We start from the raw sequence: 15,427 nt of genomic DNA on the forward strand, positions 1-15,427 counted from the left end.
CCATAAAATCTGAACAACAGGTATCACTTATGGCTGAGCTGAACAGCCAATATATGTGAAATTCTGATCACTCCATTCGGCAGTTCTAAGGGTTTAATTGTGTGACAAGCATTGACAGGGATGTCTTCTTGAAACAGCTCCAGGTCAATGTGTGGGAGCTAGAGCAATGCTGTCAGCAGGGAATATGTACAGAGTCTTTTTTCCTGCGTTTCCCAACACTATTCCTCTGTGTTTGATTAAATGAATAGAGGATTTTCCCACGGGCTCCTAAATCTGAATTGAGGCCAGGTTAGATGCTCAAATTGTGATACTTTCCAACATACTGCCAAGAAAATGAATGAGAACTGAAAAATCTAATAAAGAAATGCATTAAAATGCTTCATTACAAGCCTGTAGAGTAAATTAATATTTTCCCCACACAGGTATATGAAATATCAGGACTTGGGAAATGAAATGGCACAACCAGTCGACCACAGTCTTCATCTTCCTTCATCTTCCTTCATCTTCCTTCATCTTCCTTCATCTTCCTTCATCTTCATCTGTTTTTATGGTAGAAGTTCCCACAAAAATGTGTAGTGTGGAAAAACTAGAAGTTTTTCCACTGGAAGTTGAAACTCAGTGTTTACTAAAAGTAGCTACATAGAGGTGAAAACACTTTTAATTTTGGTTCTGAAGAAGTGTTGAAACTTACACAGTAGAAAAATCGGCAATTTTTGCCCCTTTGCTGTCTGTACTTAGCATAGGGATATATAAATCAAGCAATAGTCTTACATCCCTGGTGCTTAATGTAGAATTAAGGCCTCTGCTCCTGCCTTTGCCCTGCTTTGTCCTTTGGAGGGGTTGGGATGGCATGTGCTCTCCACACTGTTAAATGCCAAGACTGCAGGTCTGGGGAGCCTTCTGGCCAGCACAGACTCTGCAGGGACCCAGTGGTCTGGAAGTGCACACTATGGAAGAGCAAAAGCCAATTGCTTCTCCTAGGAGGAAGGAAACTCATTCCCCAAGTTTCACAGATTATCACCTACCAAGGCTCCAGTCTCTTAAAAGCTTTTTTTTCCTGTAAATCTCCTGTTATGGTTAAAATGGTGAAACACTGAGGATTGAGTAATTGGCCTGGTGTAATGTGGAAAAGGAAAGTGGAAAACTGCTCAGTTTCAAATTGGGTTCAGGTGAAGGAGAAGCTGTACCATTTGGGGAAGTGAAAGAAACTGCAGGGCCTGAAAATGAAAACTAAACAGACAGAAACTTCCACATCCCATTGGTGAAGGTTAACATAGGTCAGACTGTAGTGACTTGGTGTGGCTTTTGCAGTGAAATGTAGGTGGTTTAAGAGTGCATATTATGGGATAAATTTTCAAAGGCATTCTTAGCAGTTAGGTTTATGAGTAGTGTTGTAAGTTGCCTGCTTAAGTCAGGAAAGGTAGATGCTTTTGTTAATTTACCTATCTAAAAATGGTACTCCACTGATTTCCCTAGCATTTAGGTAATTAGGAACTCATTGACAGGATGTGCTGTTCTGATTAAATATATTTGTAATATATATAGAATTTGCAATTCTAAAATAGTAAATAATAAAAATAAATAATATAAAATGAATATTAAATGCCTCGGAAAAAATATTTTATACTTTTTTTACAGGAGATGGACTTGGATTGCATTGTTTTGTGGGAATTTCTCACAGCAAAAATTGCCCATTTTTATACTACTTAAACAAAGCAAATAATAAAAACCTTCTTTAGTTGCAGAGTGAAGGCCTTAGCTTGGCTTTCTATGTCTCTATGCTGTGTTCAAAATGTCACTTTGTCAGAGATTTTTTTTTCTTTTTAATATTATATCAAAACACAACTTGTATTTCTTGACAAATCCTGTGAGAATTAAGATTTTGACCTACTGCTATTGCTTAGCACAGTGTTCAGGTGTAGTAATAGCTCCTACTATAGTGTAGTTTGCTTTTCAGAAACCTAGGAAAATATGCACAACAGCTCTAGTGAAAATCTCTTTTACGTTGCAATAGCAAGCTTTTAAAATTAGTGGGAATTTAGATACTTTGTAGGGCTGATGGTGGTAGGCTGTAAAGTCCATGAATGTTGTGTTTTAAACATAAAAAGTGCTTAGCATCTTAAAAAAACAGAACCATTGATCACATACTGGGCACCCGAAGTGAATTAAACCTTTTTGATCTGCGGTGTTCTTGCCTGTTTTAAATGGAAATGGTATAATTGGCCTCATGAGATTGTTGGAGACCTAATTAATGCTTCTGCATGCAATTAGTGGAGATCAATTCCACAGGAAAACTTATGAGAAAGGAATAATTCTCTCTTCAGAACTGGATTTGAAAACTGCTGTAAATCAAGTCTGAGATTATACATTGAGGAATGGGATAAAACAAAACACAGAATAGTTATGCATTAGTGGAGTAGGATGTAGTATTACCGTGCCTGAGTGGGCGCTGCTGGTGATAGAGAGACGGTGAATCTTGTTTCTTGAATCAGAAGGCTTGATTTATTAAGATATTATATATAATACATTATTACTATACTAATAGAATATAGAGAGAGGTTTGCAGAGCAGCTAGGCTAGGCTAAGAATCGATCGATAGCAAAGAATCTATAACAAAGTTGTGTTCAAGGACTGAGTCCCTGGCTTACACTTTGTGATTGGCCCTTAATTATAAACAAAGAAAATGAGCCAATCAAGGTGCATCCCATTACATGCCACAGCAGCTGATAATAATTGTTTACCTTCTCTTCTGAGGCCTCTGTCCTCCAGAAGACACAAAAATCCGAAAGAAAGGATTTCTGTGGAGAAATGTCTGCAACAGATGTAGCCTCAGTACTGAGGGAGCTGGAGGCCTGCAGGAAAAGGAGCAGCTTTTGTGGGCTCCTGGGTGTGGGTGGGGTGCTGTGTCACACAGGCCTGGGAACAGGCAGGGAAATGTTGCTTGGAGCAAGCTGCTCTCATGGTGCTGAGTGCGCCCGAGTCCATCTTTTCTGCTTTCACTAAACTGCAAAGAAAAATTCACCAGATGCTTAAGGCTCTTTATGAGATGTGTTTTATTTCTTTGTAATTGTTCTGGAAAGTGTTTTTCCAGTTTTGAGCTGACTGTAGTTTCTATATATAGGGCAGCCCTTTAGAAAGCATGTAAAGCAGTGCCATAGTCTGTAACAGTCTGTCTGCAGTGATAACAGCATCACTTCTGGTGGCGGAGAAGTTGGATAATCAACAGCTTAGAATGTAAAATTTTTGGAGAAAATCTATTTGTGTCTCTAGGTACATAAGCAAATAAATATTGATGTGTATGTGTATGTGCATATTAAGTCTACATAATCACCATGTGGCCTGGGCAATAAAAATGCAATAAAAATGCAAACTAAACAGCAAATAAGAATCAAATATCTGTACAAAATGTGACTGGGGCACTTCAGTTAGTAATCATCTGTAGTGGAAGCAAGTGACAAAGCCTTCCAGTTCTCTTTGGTATTTCTTGTCAAGGGGTTGATTTGCAGGAGAACCTCAGTGCAAACCTCCTTGTAAATTTCTAGGTGTAGGTGTTGGTGTGTCTCAGACTTCAATTTTATTTTATCCTATTAAAGCCTTTTTATTTATCCTATTAAAGCCTTTGGGATTTCTCCCATCAAAATGTTGCCTTTCCTGTTCCTTTCTTCTGTACTTCTCCCCCCAGGAACTGTAGAATTCTGGGTGGTGACCAGGTGAGTTATGGAGTATACCATGTAGACCCACATTCATACCCGTGTGCTGCAGTGGGGGCAGTCAGTCCCTGTGAATCCTCTTTCCTTCTTTGTTGAACTGCTGGGAGCTTGCTCAATATTTCCCTTTCCCAGCCCACAACTAATTACTGTGCTTTACAATTTACTTGAACTTACTGGTTCTTTCATGCTCAAGTGTTGCAGACATCCTGTGTTAATTATTTTAACTCTCTTGTCACAATGCACGCTGGTGGAAGAAATTGACTGTTTCACTATAGTTTAGATTGTGAATCCATTCTTATTTTGGATCATGTTGTTTTCACTTGTAAATAATTGCAGTGGTCTGTTAAAAAGCAAGAAAATGGAGGTTTTGCTGCCTCTTTCAGTACCATGTGGGTTTACCCAGTGCTGAAGGCAATGTTCTGTTCGATCAATCTCAACAATTTTGAAAAAATACAGATTTCCTACAAATAGATATGAGAAGGACACTTTGGAAAGCCATTAGTGGTGAAATGACAGTAGATGATTATTTTTAATCCATACCCCTTTTAACATTATTGAGGTTTTATCCAGAAAGCAACATTTATTTTTGTTTCTGTTTTAAAGTCCTTGTTTCATACTATTCCAAAGTTCTAATCAGTATTTTAATATTTTTTTAAGTGGTTCTGACTAGATGATTCTTCATGGGTAGGGAGGTCAATACTTGCAAGCTTCATAGGGTCAGAACACTATAATTCCTGCTATTTCAGTTCCTCACAGCGGAAGGACCTGCTTGAAGGTCAGGAGTTAAACTCAGTGGATGCCAAATTATTTAATTCCTCTGGGAAAGGGCTGGCTAAAATGAAATACTGGCATGTTATGAAACTTGGTGTGTGTGTTCTTCCAGAATCTCTCAGGTACTTTGCAGTTTTCCCAGAATTAAGTGCTTTTAGATGTGCCAGGATAACAGGTGTTATAAACACATCATTCACTCTTGTTAATGAAATGCACGAAGGAGTATTTTGTAAATACCATTCTTTTTATTCCACTTACGTAAAAGGAAGCAAAATAATACTGGCTTTATATTTTTAATAATATTTTTAGTGTTTGTAGTAGCAGCAAGGAACTTGTACTTTTGTTAACTGTATCTTCTAGTATTATCTTGTTTTGAAAACCTACATTAAACACTCCCGTATCCAGCCTGTAAAACTGGGAAATAGCTCAGAACTGTGAAGTCTATAAATACACCTATTTATTTTACCCAGAACATCATTTTCCTGGACAGATTCCCATTTTTATTTAATCTTGTAACTTAATATAATTTATGTTCTTCCCAGCTGGGTAGTTTAAAATATCCTTGGACCATCCAAAACATGTACAAGCCTGTTTTCTTTTTTTCCTTTTCAGAATAGGGGCTGAATATTTTTAATAACTTTTGTAAAGCGTCTTTGTGAAATACATGAAAAAAAGACCCAAAACAGTTTGAAAAAACAACTGTCTGTGAAGTAATATGAGCAGTGAGTTTGCCATTTTAATGTAAATGAGATGCAAAGGCAATGATTCTGGGTTCACAGATACCATCTTTGGGTCTGACCCATGTAATCCTGTTTAAGAGTGCTACTCTTGGAACGGAATTAAACTTGACTTGCTCCTATCAGTGAGATCAGAACCATGCTGGCTTTCTAAGTGCACTGGAGTTATTTTGTCATTAAGATTGTTTTGACCGATCTCTTCAATTTAACGAGCACTTTTCCATCCTTGGTACACCAAGAATACTGAAGCACAATGGTGGCAAAAGTCCCAGCAGAAACAATATGTATCATGGAAGAAGTCCTGGAGGTGGTCTTGGAACTAGCTGCTGTTTTTGGTGTGTTCAAGGTGACACACCCAGTGCACACACTCTGGGCTGAGTTTTGGTAGGAAGAGATCCAGTTGAGCTTTTGGGACACTGGATGATCTCTTAAAGTGACACCAGCAGCTTCTAAGCAATAATGTTATATCACAGAAAGCCTATGCATCTTCAGGATGCAAAATAATTGTTCATACAGTCTTCTACCACATATTTGTCAATACTTGCCTCATGCAAATGGAAAGGGTTCTTCTTCTTTAAGAATTTCTTAAGATTTCACCTTTTTGACTGGTTACAGAGGCAGGATAGCAAGTATGACTTCACAGGAAAAAAAAGTGTTGTCAGCAGCAGTCTTCCTGAGTATGATTTATGCAAATTCACTTTAAATACTACAGTCTGACTGCAAAACTACATTAAAACTCACCTTGTGCAGAATGGACTATGTATAAGTAAGACCAGGCAGATGTGACATCTTGCCCAGCTGTGTTGTCTGTAAAATCTCCAAAAATGGCAAAAGAAACCCTTTCTACATCAAACCTCTTGAGATATAAAAATGCGTGCATCCTATGGTTTAAACATCTGAAGTGCAGCATCTGTTCTGATTTTAGGAATAGTTCTTCTCAGAATGCTTGTCCACACATAGCATTTCAGCCATTTCTGTGAATTATTAACATCACCTTTGAACATTAGTAGTGTGTTTACAAATACTAAACTAGTTGCACAATGGGGAAGATTTTCAAAGAGACCATTGTACACAGATGTATCACCTGCAATGCTGTTCTGTGCTGCTGAATTTTTGGGGGTGTTAGCATGACTGATGGAGGAAAGGCTGCTTTAAGACTTGATCTTGCTTTGGTCTATTCAATAGGAATTTTTCCACTGATTTCAAGGCCAAATCTTTATGTGAAAAATAGCCTCTGTATAGCTGTTATTTTCCATGGTGCAATGGTTAAGGTTCTTCTCTTGCCCAAGTAAACTGCCTCACATTAACCTGGATAATAGAAACATTCTGGAGGAAAACAAAAGCATTTTAGAAAAGTCTGTGCTGGAATCTTTGTTTCCCACAATTGAAATAGCTCTGAGTAATCATTCAGAATTAGTCTAGAGTAAATAAAAGGGCTGCCAGACTGTAGAAGTTAGGGCAGGCATGTCATAGGATGTAAGTTTTGAACATGAAATATCCCGTCTCGTGTGACAGGAATCAGTTTGGGAAGAGCATTAAAATCCTGGGGTATTTCAACATTTTGAACATAAATTTATAGGGGAGCAAACCCTACACTTTTGTCTCTATAAATGTAAATGAGACATTAATTGTAAATTCTGTTCTATTTGACTTGAAACTTATTTTGAAAGAGCAGCCATATAAAAGTTAGGAGTTTGCTACTGTAATTCTGCTTCTTCACTAAAGAAATAAGCCGGGCTTGGGAATTTGCCAGAGCTTGTTGCTTTTGGCTCATTTCCAGTCAAGTTCTTAAGAAAGCTACCAACATGTTATTGCTGTTAATGTCTTTGTGATCAAACACCACAGTCTGCAGAAAACATTAGAACTATGCTAATTTCCTCCCACAATTTTATCTGGTCAAAAACTGTAACTTAAGATTGCAGCAAAACATTTCAAGGGAAATGCTACAGTTTTTTTGTAAAGCTATGGATTGTGAAGTTTTCTCTAAAATGTGGTCAGCCAAATACAAATGTAAGGAATTACAGGTTATGGACAGCTGACCACAGCAGCTCTGCAAAGCTGAAAAAGCAGCCTCACTCTTAACATTAATTCTAATTATGACACTATCATATATTTCTTCCTCTCACCCGTGTTATAAAACCATTTCCTTAGTGTAAGTGCAGGCAGCTTTGAGAAATCAGGTAGGGTCAGGTAATTAAATGTGAAAACTGCAGCCTTGGGGAAACAATTTGAGGTGTCCACCTGAATGACACTGCCCTGTGTCCTGGGCTGCTGGAGGTTGGGCACGGTCAGCCTCTGGTGCTGATGGCTGTGATGCTCTCTCACACAAGTTCTTTAGAGGCCCTGCTGTTTTGAAGCCTTGCTGAAGGACCAGTGCCTCTGAAAAAGTAGGATTGCTTTCACTTTGCAGTGGCCATTTTGGATAAACTCACAGCAGCATTTTCCCATCACATATAGTCTTAAGAGTAGTGTTTCAGAGAGAAAGACTTTTGGAAGCTCTCACTGCTGTTAGATTACTGAGGGAAGCAGAAAGGTTTCACAAGCCTGTCCACAATCACTGTGCCTATGTGTGGTCTGTATGCAGAGCAACTTCTGTGAAAAGGTGATGGAGCAGACAGGGAAATTCATCTAGCAGAAAAATAATACAGAAAAACAGATGTCTAACTGAATTTTATTTCAGCTCAACATGTATCTAAATTGCTGGGATGCCCCAGCACAACAGATCTCAGAATATGAAGGAATGGACTTGGAATGGAACAAGAAAGTTCTGAAATTTAATAATTTTCAACTATGCATCTTAAAAAGGCAGTTTATCTTTTGACATGGTCTTTGATTAGCCATTGTCATGATACTTGCCATATTTATAGAACAAGCAAAGAAATTTTTTCCTGCATGAGAAGTAACTAAGAAGTGTAATCCCCTGCAGGAGTAAATATTTACTTTGACAAATTTTCTAGAAAATTTTGCTCAACTTAAAAATATTTTTAGTGGGAAATACATCAGTAAGGCTACAGAGAAGATGGCTGCTGAGTGATCCAAAGCATCTAGAGTAAACTAGGAAAAAAATAGTTAAAATAATTAAATGGAATAGAATGAAATAACTGAAACAACCAGGGGTGATTTTAAAAAGTGGTGTCTCAGAGAAATCGCAAATGTTGAAGAAAAACTTTGACAAAGTAAACTAAAGACAAATAAAATAAGAAAAAAAGAAGCATGGCTTGGCACAGAGAAGTAAACAGGAAAAGTTCCAGTCAATGTAGTTGGAAAAAAATGCAAGAAGTTTTGAAAGAGATACCAACATCAAACTGGGTCAATTTTTCATAGAGAAAATTCTCACACAGAAAAGCTGTGTCTACTGAACTGTGTAAGTATGCAGTATTTTTGAGGATGTTCATTGCTTTTCCAGATGTGTGTATTATCCTTTGTGGTTTGGCTCAGATCAGAGAGACTAAAAGAAAGCACAGCATGTATCAGAGATGTGGGAAAGTTTGTTCACCCTTTGCAAACATCCCTCCGAACTGTAGCTGGCTTGTTACAGACCATGTTATGAGAACCAAAAAATCAAGATGGCTTTCTTTTCTCATATTCATTTCAGTTCTGTTCTTAGGAGTTGTAAACTTTACCTTCCTGTCCCTGATTGATCTCATGTTTCAAGACATCATTTCCCACCTCTCTTCCTGCTTAAGAGCCTGCTTAATTAAGGTTATTATAATATTTTTCATGTCATTGGATAGAGAATGATGTTTCTTTTAGGTGGAATGATGAGGTATATTTAGTCACACCTCCCCTATAACCTTGTCATTTTTCTTTAGGAAATTGCTTAGCTTGTGTTCAGTTCATCATTCTTGGAGTGAGTATAAAAATGATTATGTCAAGTAACAGTTTCAATACTTCTGGTAATAATAAAGAATATATTTTTATATATTTTTAAAATAATATGAAAACAGTGTTGTGTAATTTTTGGACAGTGGGAAGAATGTGAGGAGCAAGATTAAAGGAAGATGAAGAGGAATAAGAAAATAATGGGTTCCAGATATCCATTAAGTGAACAGATTACCAAAGACTGATGATTACAAACTGGAGGGTTAGATGACAAGTCATTTCACTTAATTCAATAAAATACTGCCATATGACATGGGAATCAGTCCTTCCCAGCAGTACCATTTGCCATCTAGCAGTTTTAAGATCAACCAGAGTACTTAATTCTCAGACCTCTTCCCTTTGAGTACCTCAGGAGATGTTTCTATTTCTATGGATGGATAATTCCACTACATCTGTAAGTGCTTGAATTGTTCTGCAGGCATTATTATTTTGTATTAATTTACTTTTAAAATCAATTACACCATTTTAGGAAATTAAAACCTGAGTTACAGTCAAATAATTTGATTTTAATTTATGGGTGATTATGTTATGATAATGGAGAGAAATTGTTTGATATAGAGGGGATGCAGGATTTTACATAGTAGATTTAGAATTCTACTTTTTATAGGTCTTTATAATTCCTCTGGTGACCCAGAAAAATTCAGAAGTTAGAAATACTGGCTCTGTAGGCTTGAGCCATATCTCAAAGAGCATTTCTTTGTATTTACTCAATTTACCAGTCATACTCTGGTAAAAGCTCTTCATTACCATGGTACTAGTAAATAATTGTTTACTCACTGTCCTCTTTAATTTGTACATTAGAAAAATAATTATACTACTACCAAGTTGAGGAATGTCTTGATTGTCCTTAGAATTTTTTAAGAACCTACCTCATAATCTGCCTTTTTTATAGTTTTTCTAATTGTGAGGGTATTTTTCTAAAGAGCAACATTGTATACTGATTGGGTTTTTTTTTGGTGTGATGCAAGATGTGATTCAGTAATTCACTTCAAGGCTTTCCTGTCTCTTTGCCTTTCTTTTGACTTCCTGAAATGGACTGCAGCATAGAGATACATTTAGATGAAAGGGTATAATTTCTTTTTAATGAGGTAGCTGTGACCCTCCACCTGCAAATATAGTAATGATGCTGTGATCATATTAGTTTTGCTGAGCCAAAATATATTCTAAGTACATCAATTAGAGCATGAGTACTTACAAATGTCTCACTTCATCATTATTTCTGCAAAGCACACTATCTCTCTATAGAGAGTCATGGTAGGCAACACCACAGGAAGTGAGCACCTATTTTAAAAAGCACACTGAGAAAGGAGGCTGTGCTCATTTTCCAGATGAGGACTTCAACAAACAGGGCACGACTTCATCAGAGAACACAGCAGGCCTCTCTGCACATCTCCTCATTTGCTGAAGAAAAATGTGCAAGGGCATAAGAGCGAATGCAGAATTCTGCTATACATGAAACTAGGCAGAGCCAGGGCCATGTCCATTGGCATGCTCTGTGCACAGCAGGACCAGCCCCATGGGAGCTGCCTCTTCAGTGTCCTGGGCTCTGCCTGCCCATGGAGGTGCTCCAGGAGCTGGGACTCAGCACTCCTGCAGCACCAGTGCCCTGGCTCCTGTGCCGTGCACACAGGGTAAAACAGGGAGGAGGGCACATGCGGGTCCTCCCTAGCAACTCACTTGTGCCAGAGGCAAAGCTTGGGAGGCACATTCATTGTCTGGGGGATCAACTTGTTTTCCTCAGTAAAAAAACAAACCCTACAGATTTGTGCTGCCTTTTGGACAAGCTGCTGACTTGATGTTCAAGTTGAAGAGAATAGGAAAGGACATGAAAAACAAAGTAGTCATTTTGTTTTGGTTTTTTACTTGGAGTAAGTGTGCACAGGACATATATATGAGTCTTGTCTTAAACCTAGGGTAGAGAGTTGTTTCCTTTAGTGAAGAAATGTGTATTTTTATTCTGCTTTAGCTAAGTGGTGACGTTTTACACGTGAGAATAGATGTGTGATATGAGAACAAGGCCTTGCAAAATCCTAGCATCCTTTTTCTTCCTATCTGCTTGGCGTGTGCAGAATTCTGAAAAAAGACATTTGATTTGGTACCTGCATCTGTATTTTAAATTCCTCTTTGGATGTGTGTGCAAATGGTTGTTAGAAACATCCCACACCTTTTGTAAATAAAGTGTAATTAAAATGTGATGGAATGAAAAAGCAAAAAGAGTTTAAAGAGCCCATCATGGGATGCATTATTGGATAGTCTCTTATTTAAAATGCAGATTGTGTCTTTACTAGTACAGCAACTTCTCTTTGAGGCTCTGTACTGAAAAATCATGTTTATTTTCTTGTAGCTAATTATTATTTTCAGAACACTTGTGGTCTGAAATATTTATATTGTACACTAATGACTGGGATATGGAACAAATTTATTTCTAATTTTCTGTCTTAAATAACTATACAGGCTTCTTTGTTTTAAAAGACTTTTATCCATATGGTGCTTTTCCCTCAAGCAAAAAGATTTTATTCTATTTTCTTTTTAGGAAGGAGGCACAGCTGGATGAAGAGGGACAGTTTCTGGTCAGAATAATTTACGATGATTCCAAAACCTATGACCTCGTTGCAGCTGCAAGCAAGGTCCTTAGTAAGTAATGCAGATATCTTCTTTACCTATTCATCACAAAAAAGGTAATATCCTCCTGCCCCCCAAATCTGTGCAGCAGAGAGGAACAGGATTTAGCACAGGGGAAGTGAAAATGGAGTATTGGTCACAAAATTTTTTTTAAATCTTAGGAGAGAGAATTGTATTTCTGTATTTCTCTAAGAAAAATCTACTTATTTTATTGCTTGAAATTATTTTTATTATTTACAAAGTATTCCATGTTAAACTGAAGAAATATACCTCATCCACACAACATGGGCAGTGTAATGAGCAGTCGTGAAGTAACAACATCCTGCTGCAACTGCAACTTTCAACCACTGCTGCAAGAGCAGTGAATGAATAAATGTATGAATGAGTGAATGAATCCTTGATCTCTGCTGAAGAACAGTGCTGAGTCACAGAAATGCTTGTGGCATGGACACATTTCATTTAGTTGCATATCAGCCATTGATTTGGGTTGCATTCATTTTCAGTCATTGCAACTCTGGTCTAGAATTTAAAAGGTAGAATTATGCCCATCAGCATTATTTTATCTGCAGGCCCAAGTGTGGTATGAAATTGTTCTGCATCAGTAATTAGCCAAGAATCTATAAGACTGATGACTGTAGTAATGCTGAATTGGAGCAGCTGATGTGGTTTCATGCTATTGTAAATTGGAATCAACTCTGCTGAGGCAAGCACTACTAACAACCAAGTTCCTTTATTTTCAGGAAGTGATTCATTTTTCTGTATCAAAATCTAAATGCTATACATGTGTGAAATGCACAGTGTGGTGAAATAGTAATAGTAATTGGCAAATCTTAATGAAATTCCTCTATTGGATGCTCTTTATTTGCCATATGAACCCTGAATTTTGCTTTGTTCTTGACCTACTGGATCTGGATAGTGTTTACGTACTGTCTTTCTTGTTTTTGAATGCAAAAGTAATGAAATAAGTGCATGAAATACAGTGTTTGGACTGAATCATATTTTCCTGTTTTAACTAGATTTAAATGCTGGGGAAATTCTTCAAATGTTTGGGAAGATGTTTTTTGTGTTTTGTCAAGAATCTGGTTATGATACAATTCTACGTGTCTTGGGCTCAAATGTCAGAGAGTTTTTGCAGGTAAGAATTTTTTGCAAAAATGTTTCATATACCAGACAGAATTGTTGCCTAGTCAAAAGAAATTTACTTTGAAATTCCAAAGAGAAATTTACATCAGGAGTATTCATATGCAACTGATTGCAGGGGTGGTCTGTGATAAGTAGACTTGCCTTATTTATTGTAACAGAAAATGTGATCTTCAGGTTTTATGATATTTCTTCTGTTATCTCTGACTTATTATAGATACTGGATATTTCTAATAGTATGTTATGTACAGAGCAAGGGCTCATAACAGCTTATCTCTTGATATTGTCCTTCATCCATGAACTGAGGATGGGATACTGCAGAACAGCATGATACTGCATTATAAACACAAAATTAAAAATATTCTTTAATAGCATGGAAGAAATGTAGGGTCTTCTCTAGAGTGTTATTTCTAGGTGTAGAAAAATGGCCTTTTTGTCATCTGAAGATTGTTCACTTCTGTAAGCACTTTGTATTTAAGATTTGTGATCTACATGACTCTTAGAGAGAACTGTTTACTCTAATGAGGTTAAAAGAATTGAACTGGAGAGTGCCCAAAGGCTATCAAAAGTCTTGATTTTTTCTGAATATGTAGGAGCCTCTTGTCATCTGTACCCTTAAAATCTCTCCAGCATTAAGGGAAACAGCAGAATCATAGTTTGTTGGATTACTTGAATATTTACTTCTGTGTCTCACTGCCCCAAAACCTGCATCATTCCAGAGCATTCTAGATGCAGTCAACCCAGACTTCTTGTACAAATCCCACAAACTGTAGTTGCTGGGTAGAACAGAGTATGTGGATGTTCCAACACATCATGGAGCAATCTGTAAACCACTGTGGGATGTGACATCCTTTATATTTCATAGCTTCATTCACAGGCTGCCTTCAAGGCAAGCCTTCAGATACTTTGGTTTTATACAGGAGTAACTTTGGTTGCTCATGTATGGGCCAGAAATACAGATTCTGTTTGCTTTCCCTCATGCCCTTTTCCAGATACTTCTCTTTTCATTCCGTACCATGTGTGCTGGTGGAAGGACTGGACATGGTTGTTATAAACACCAAACATCTACAAAAGTGGAAACAGCTTACATTTATATTCTTCTAATGACAGTATTTTAAGTTGCTTTGTTTGAATTTCAGTGTTAACAGATGACATTGGCTATTATGTACTTCTCTAAATGTTAACAGGACTAATGTGTTAGTAGCTGTGCCAGAAGTGTACTTTTTTAGCTTTTTATTGCAATGGAAAATCAACACTACCTGTGATTTATTACTTTTGCATCTTCCAGCAGTCATATTAGGTCAGGAAATGACTTTATATACGTGTTACAAAAATAGGTGCAGATTGGGTTTAATGTCCCAAACTTTTCTCAGATTCTTTACATAATAGAGTTCCAAAATGTGCTTCTTGAAATGTATATGGAGTCCAGGATATATACAAAATAATTGAGAGCTGCAGCTTTTTAAAATATATAAAAATAAATCTCACATTTATATTCCATTTCCTTTGACATCTCAAGAAAATTTCATTTATTCATAGTTGAAACACAGGTACTTCAAGCTTCATGAATGAGGAAAATAAAAAGGGCAACTAAATCAAATATTTATACTTTATGTGAAAAACTCAAGCATGGAAAATTTGCAAATGATGTTGAAAGACACTGTGCCAAAGAGAAGCAATGTGAAAAGAGGTACCTCCTAAGAAACCCAAAGTGTGATTTATGTTCAGTTTAGTAACTTTCTATTGAATGAAAATCAAAGTGGTTAGTTCTCCCATTTAAGGAATTGTTTACATGGCTGTTTAGACTTTCATACTTGCAGTGCATTGAAATTCAGGGGATTAACTCCTCCTTTAGATAAGTCTCCAGGTGCTGTGTACCACACAGCACTGAACAGCCTATCTTTGTATTTCAGGTGCCAACCACAGCTCTCACTTTTGGACAGACCAGAATCAGCCCCATTTAGTTTGACTGCTTGTTCTTTGCTGGAGATTCCCTTGTGTTTCTCCATGGAGCTGATCACTGTTCTGATCACTCATAGCTCTGGAATTGTTCTTTGGTCCCAGCACAAGCTCTGGCATACATCTGAGCAGTCTAGGAGCCAAGAATTCCGGGAGAGAGCTTGGCCTACTATGATCTGTACCTGACCTCACCTCTGGCTCACAGCAGGTGAACATACAGGGAAAAAAGACATTCATTCTTTCAGAATCTGCAATATCAATTTGAAATGGATTGAGCACAAAAAAGAAATAGGAGTAGGAGTAACAATGACAGTGTCTGGGTCTAGGAGTGGTTTCAGCTCCATGATCTGGAAAAATCTGTCTACTCCTTGGTTATGTCTCAGAGAGAGGTTTTGAATACAGTGAGCTGTAAGTCCCCACTCTGGAAGATTAGAGAGTAAAAGCTGAAGGACACATCACATGGACTTCACCTGTGACACTGCTTTGAGAGAGTTGGCCATAAAGGAGTGGAAGGGTGGCAAAGTGGTTTTGCAGGGTGGGGCTATTGCCAGTTGTTAGTCACACTTGTGCCAAATCTTTACTTTAAATGTTGATACTTAGGCAATC

General features: G+C 37.5%; 1 protein-coding gene across 1 annotated transcript in view; it reads left to right on the forward strand.

Annotated features, from left to right (window-relative positions):
• The window catches only part of GUCY1B1 (guanylate cyclase 1 soluble subunit beta 1), a 42,242-nt gene that overhangs the window by 4,623 nt on the left and 22,192 nt on the right, over positions 1–15,427 (forward strand). Inside the window, exons 3-4 of the mRNA XM_059469937.1 lie at positions 11,634–11,734; positions 12,739–12,857. Of these exons, the coding sequence (XP_059325920.1) occupies positions 11,634–11,734; positions 12,739–12,857 (220 nt within the window). The remainder of the gene's footprint in view (positions 1–11,633; positions 11,735–12,738; positions 12,858–15,427) is intronic.

This window comes from Ammospiza nelsoni, chromosome 4 (assembly GCF_027579445.1).
Source record: "Ammospiza nelsoni isolate bAmmNel1 chromosome 4, bAmmNel1.pri, whole genome shotgun sequence".
NCBI classification, from domain to species: Eukaryota; Metazoa; Chordata; class Aves; order Passeriformes; family Passerellidae; genus Ammospiza; species Ammospiza nelsoni.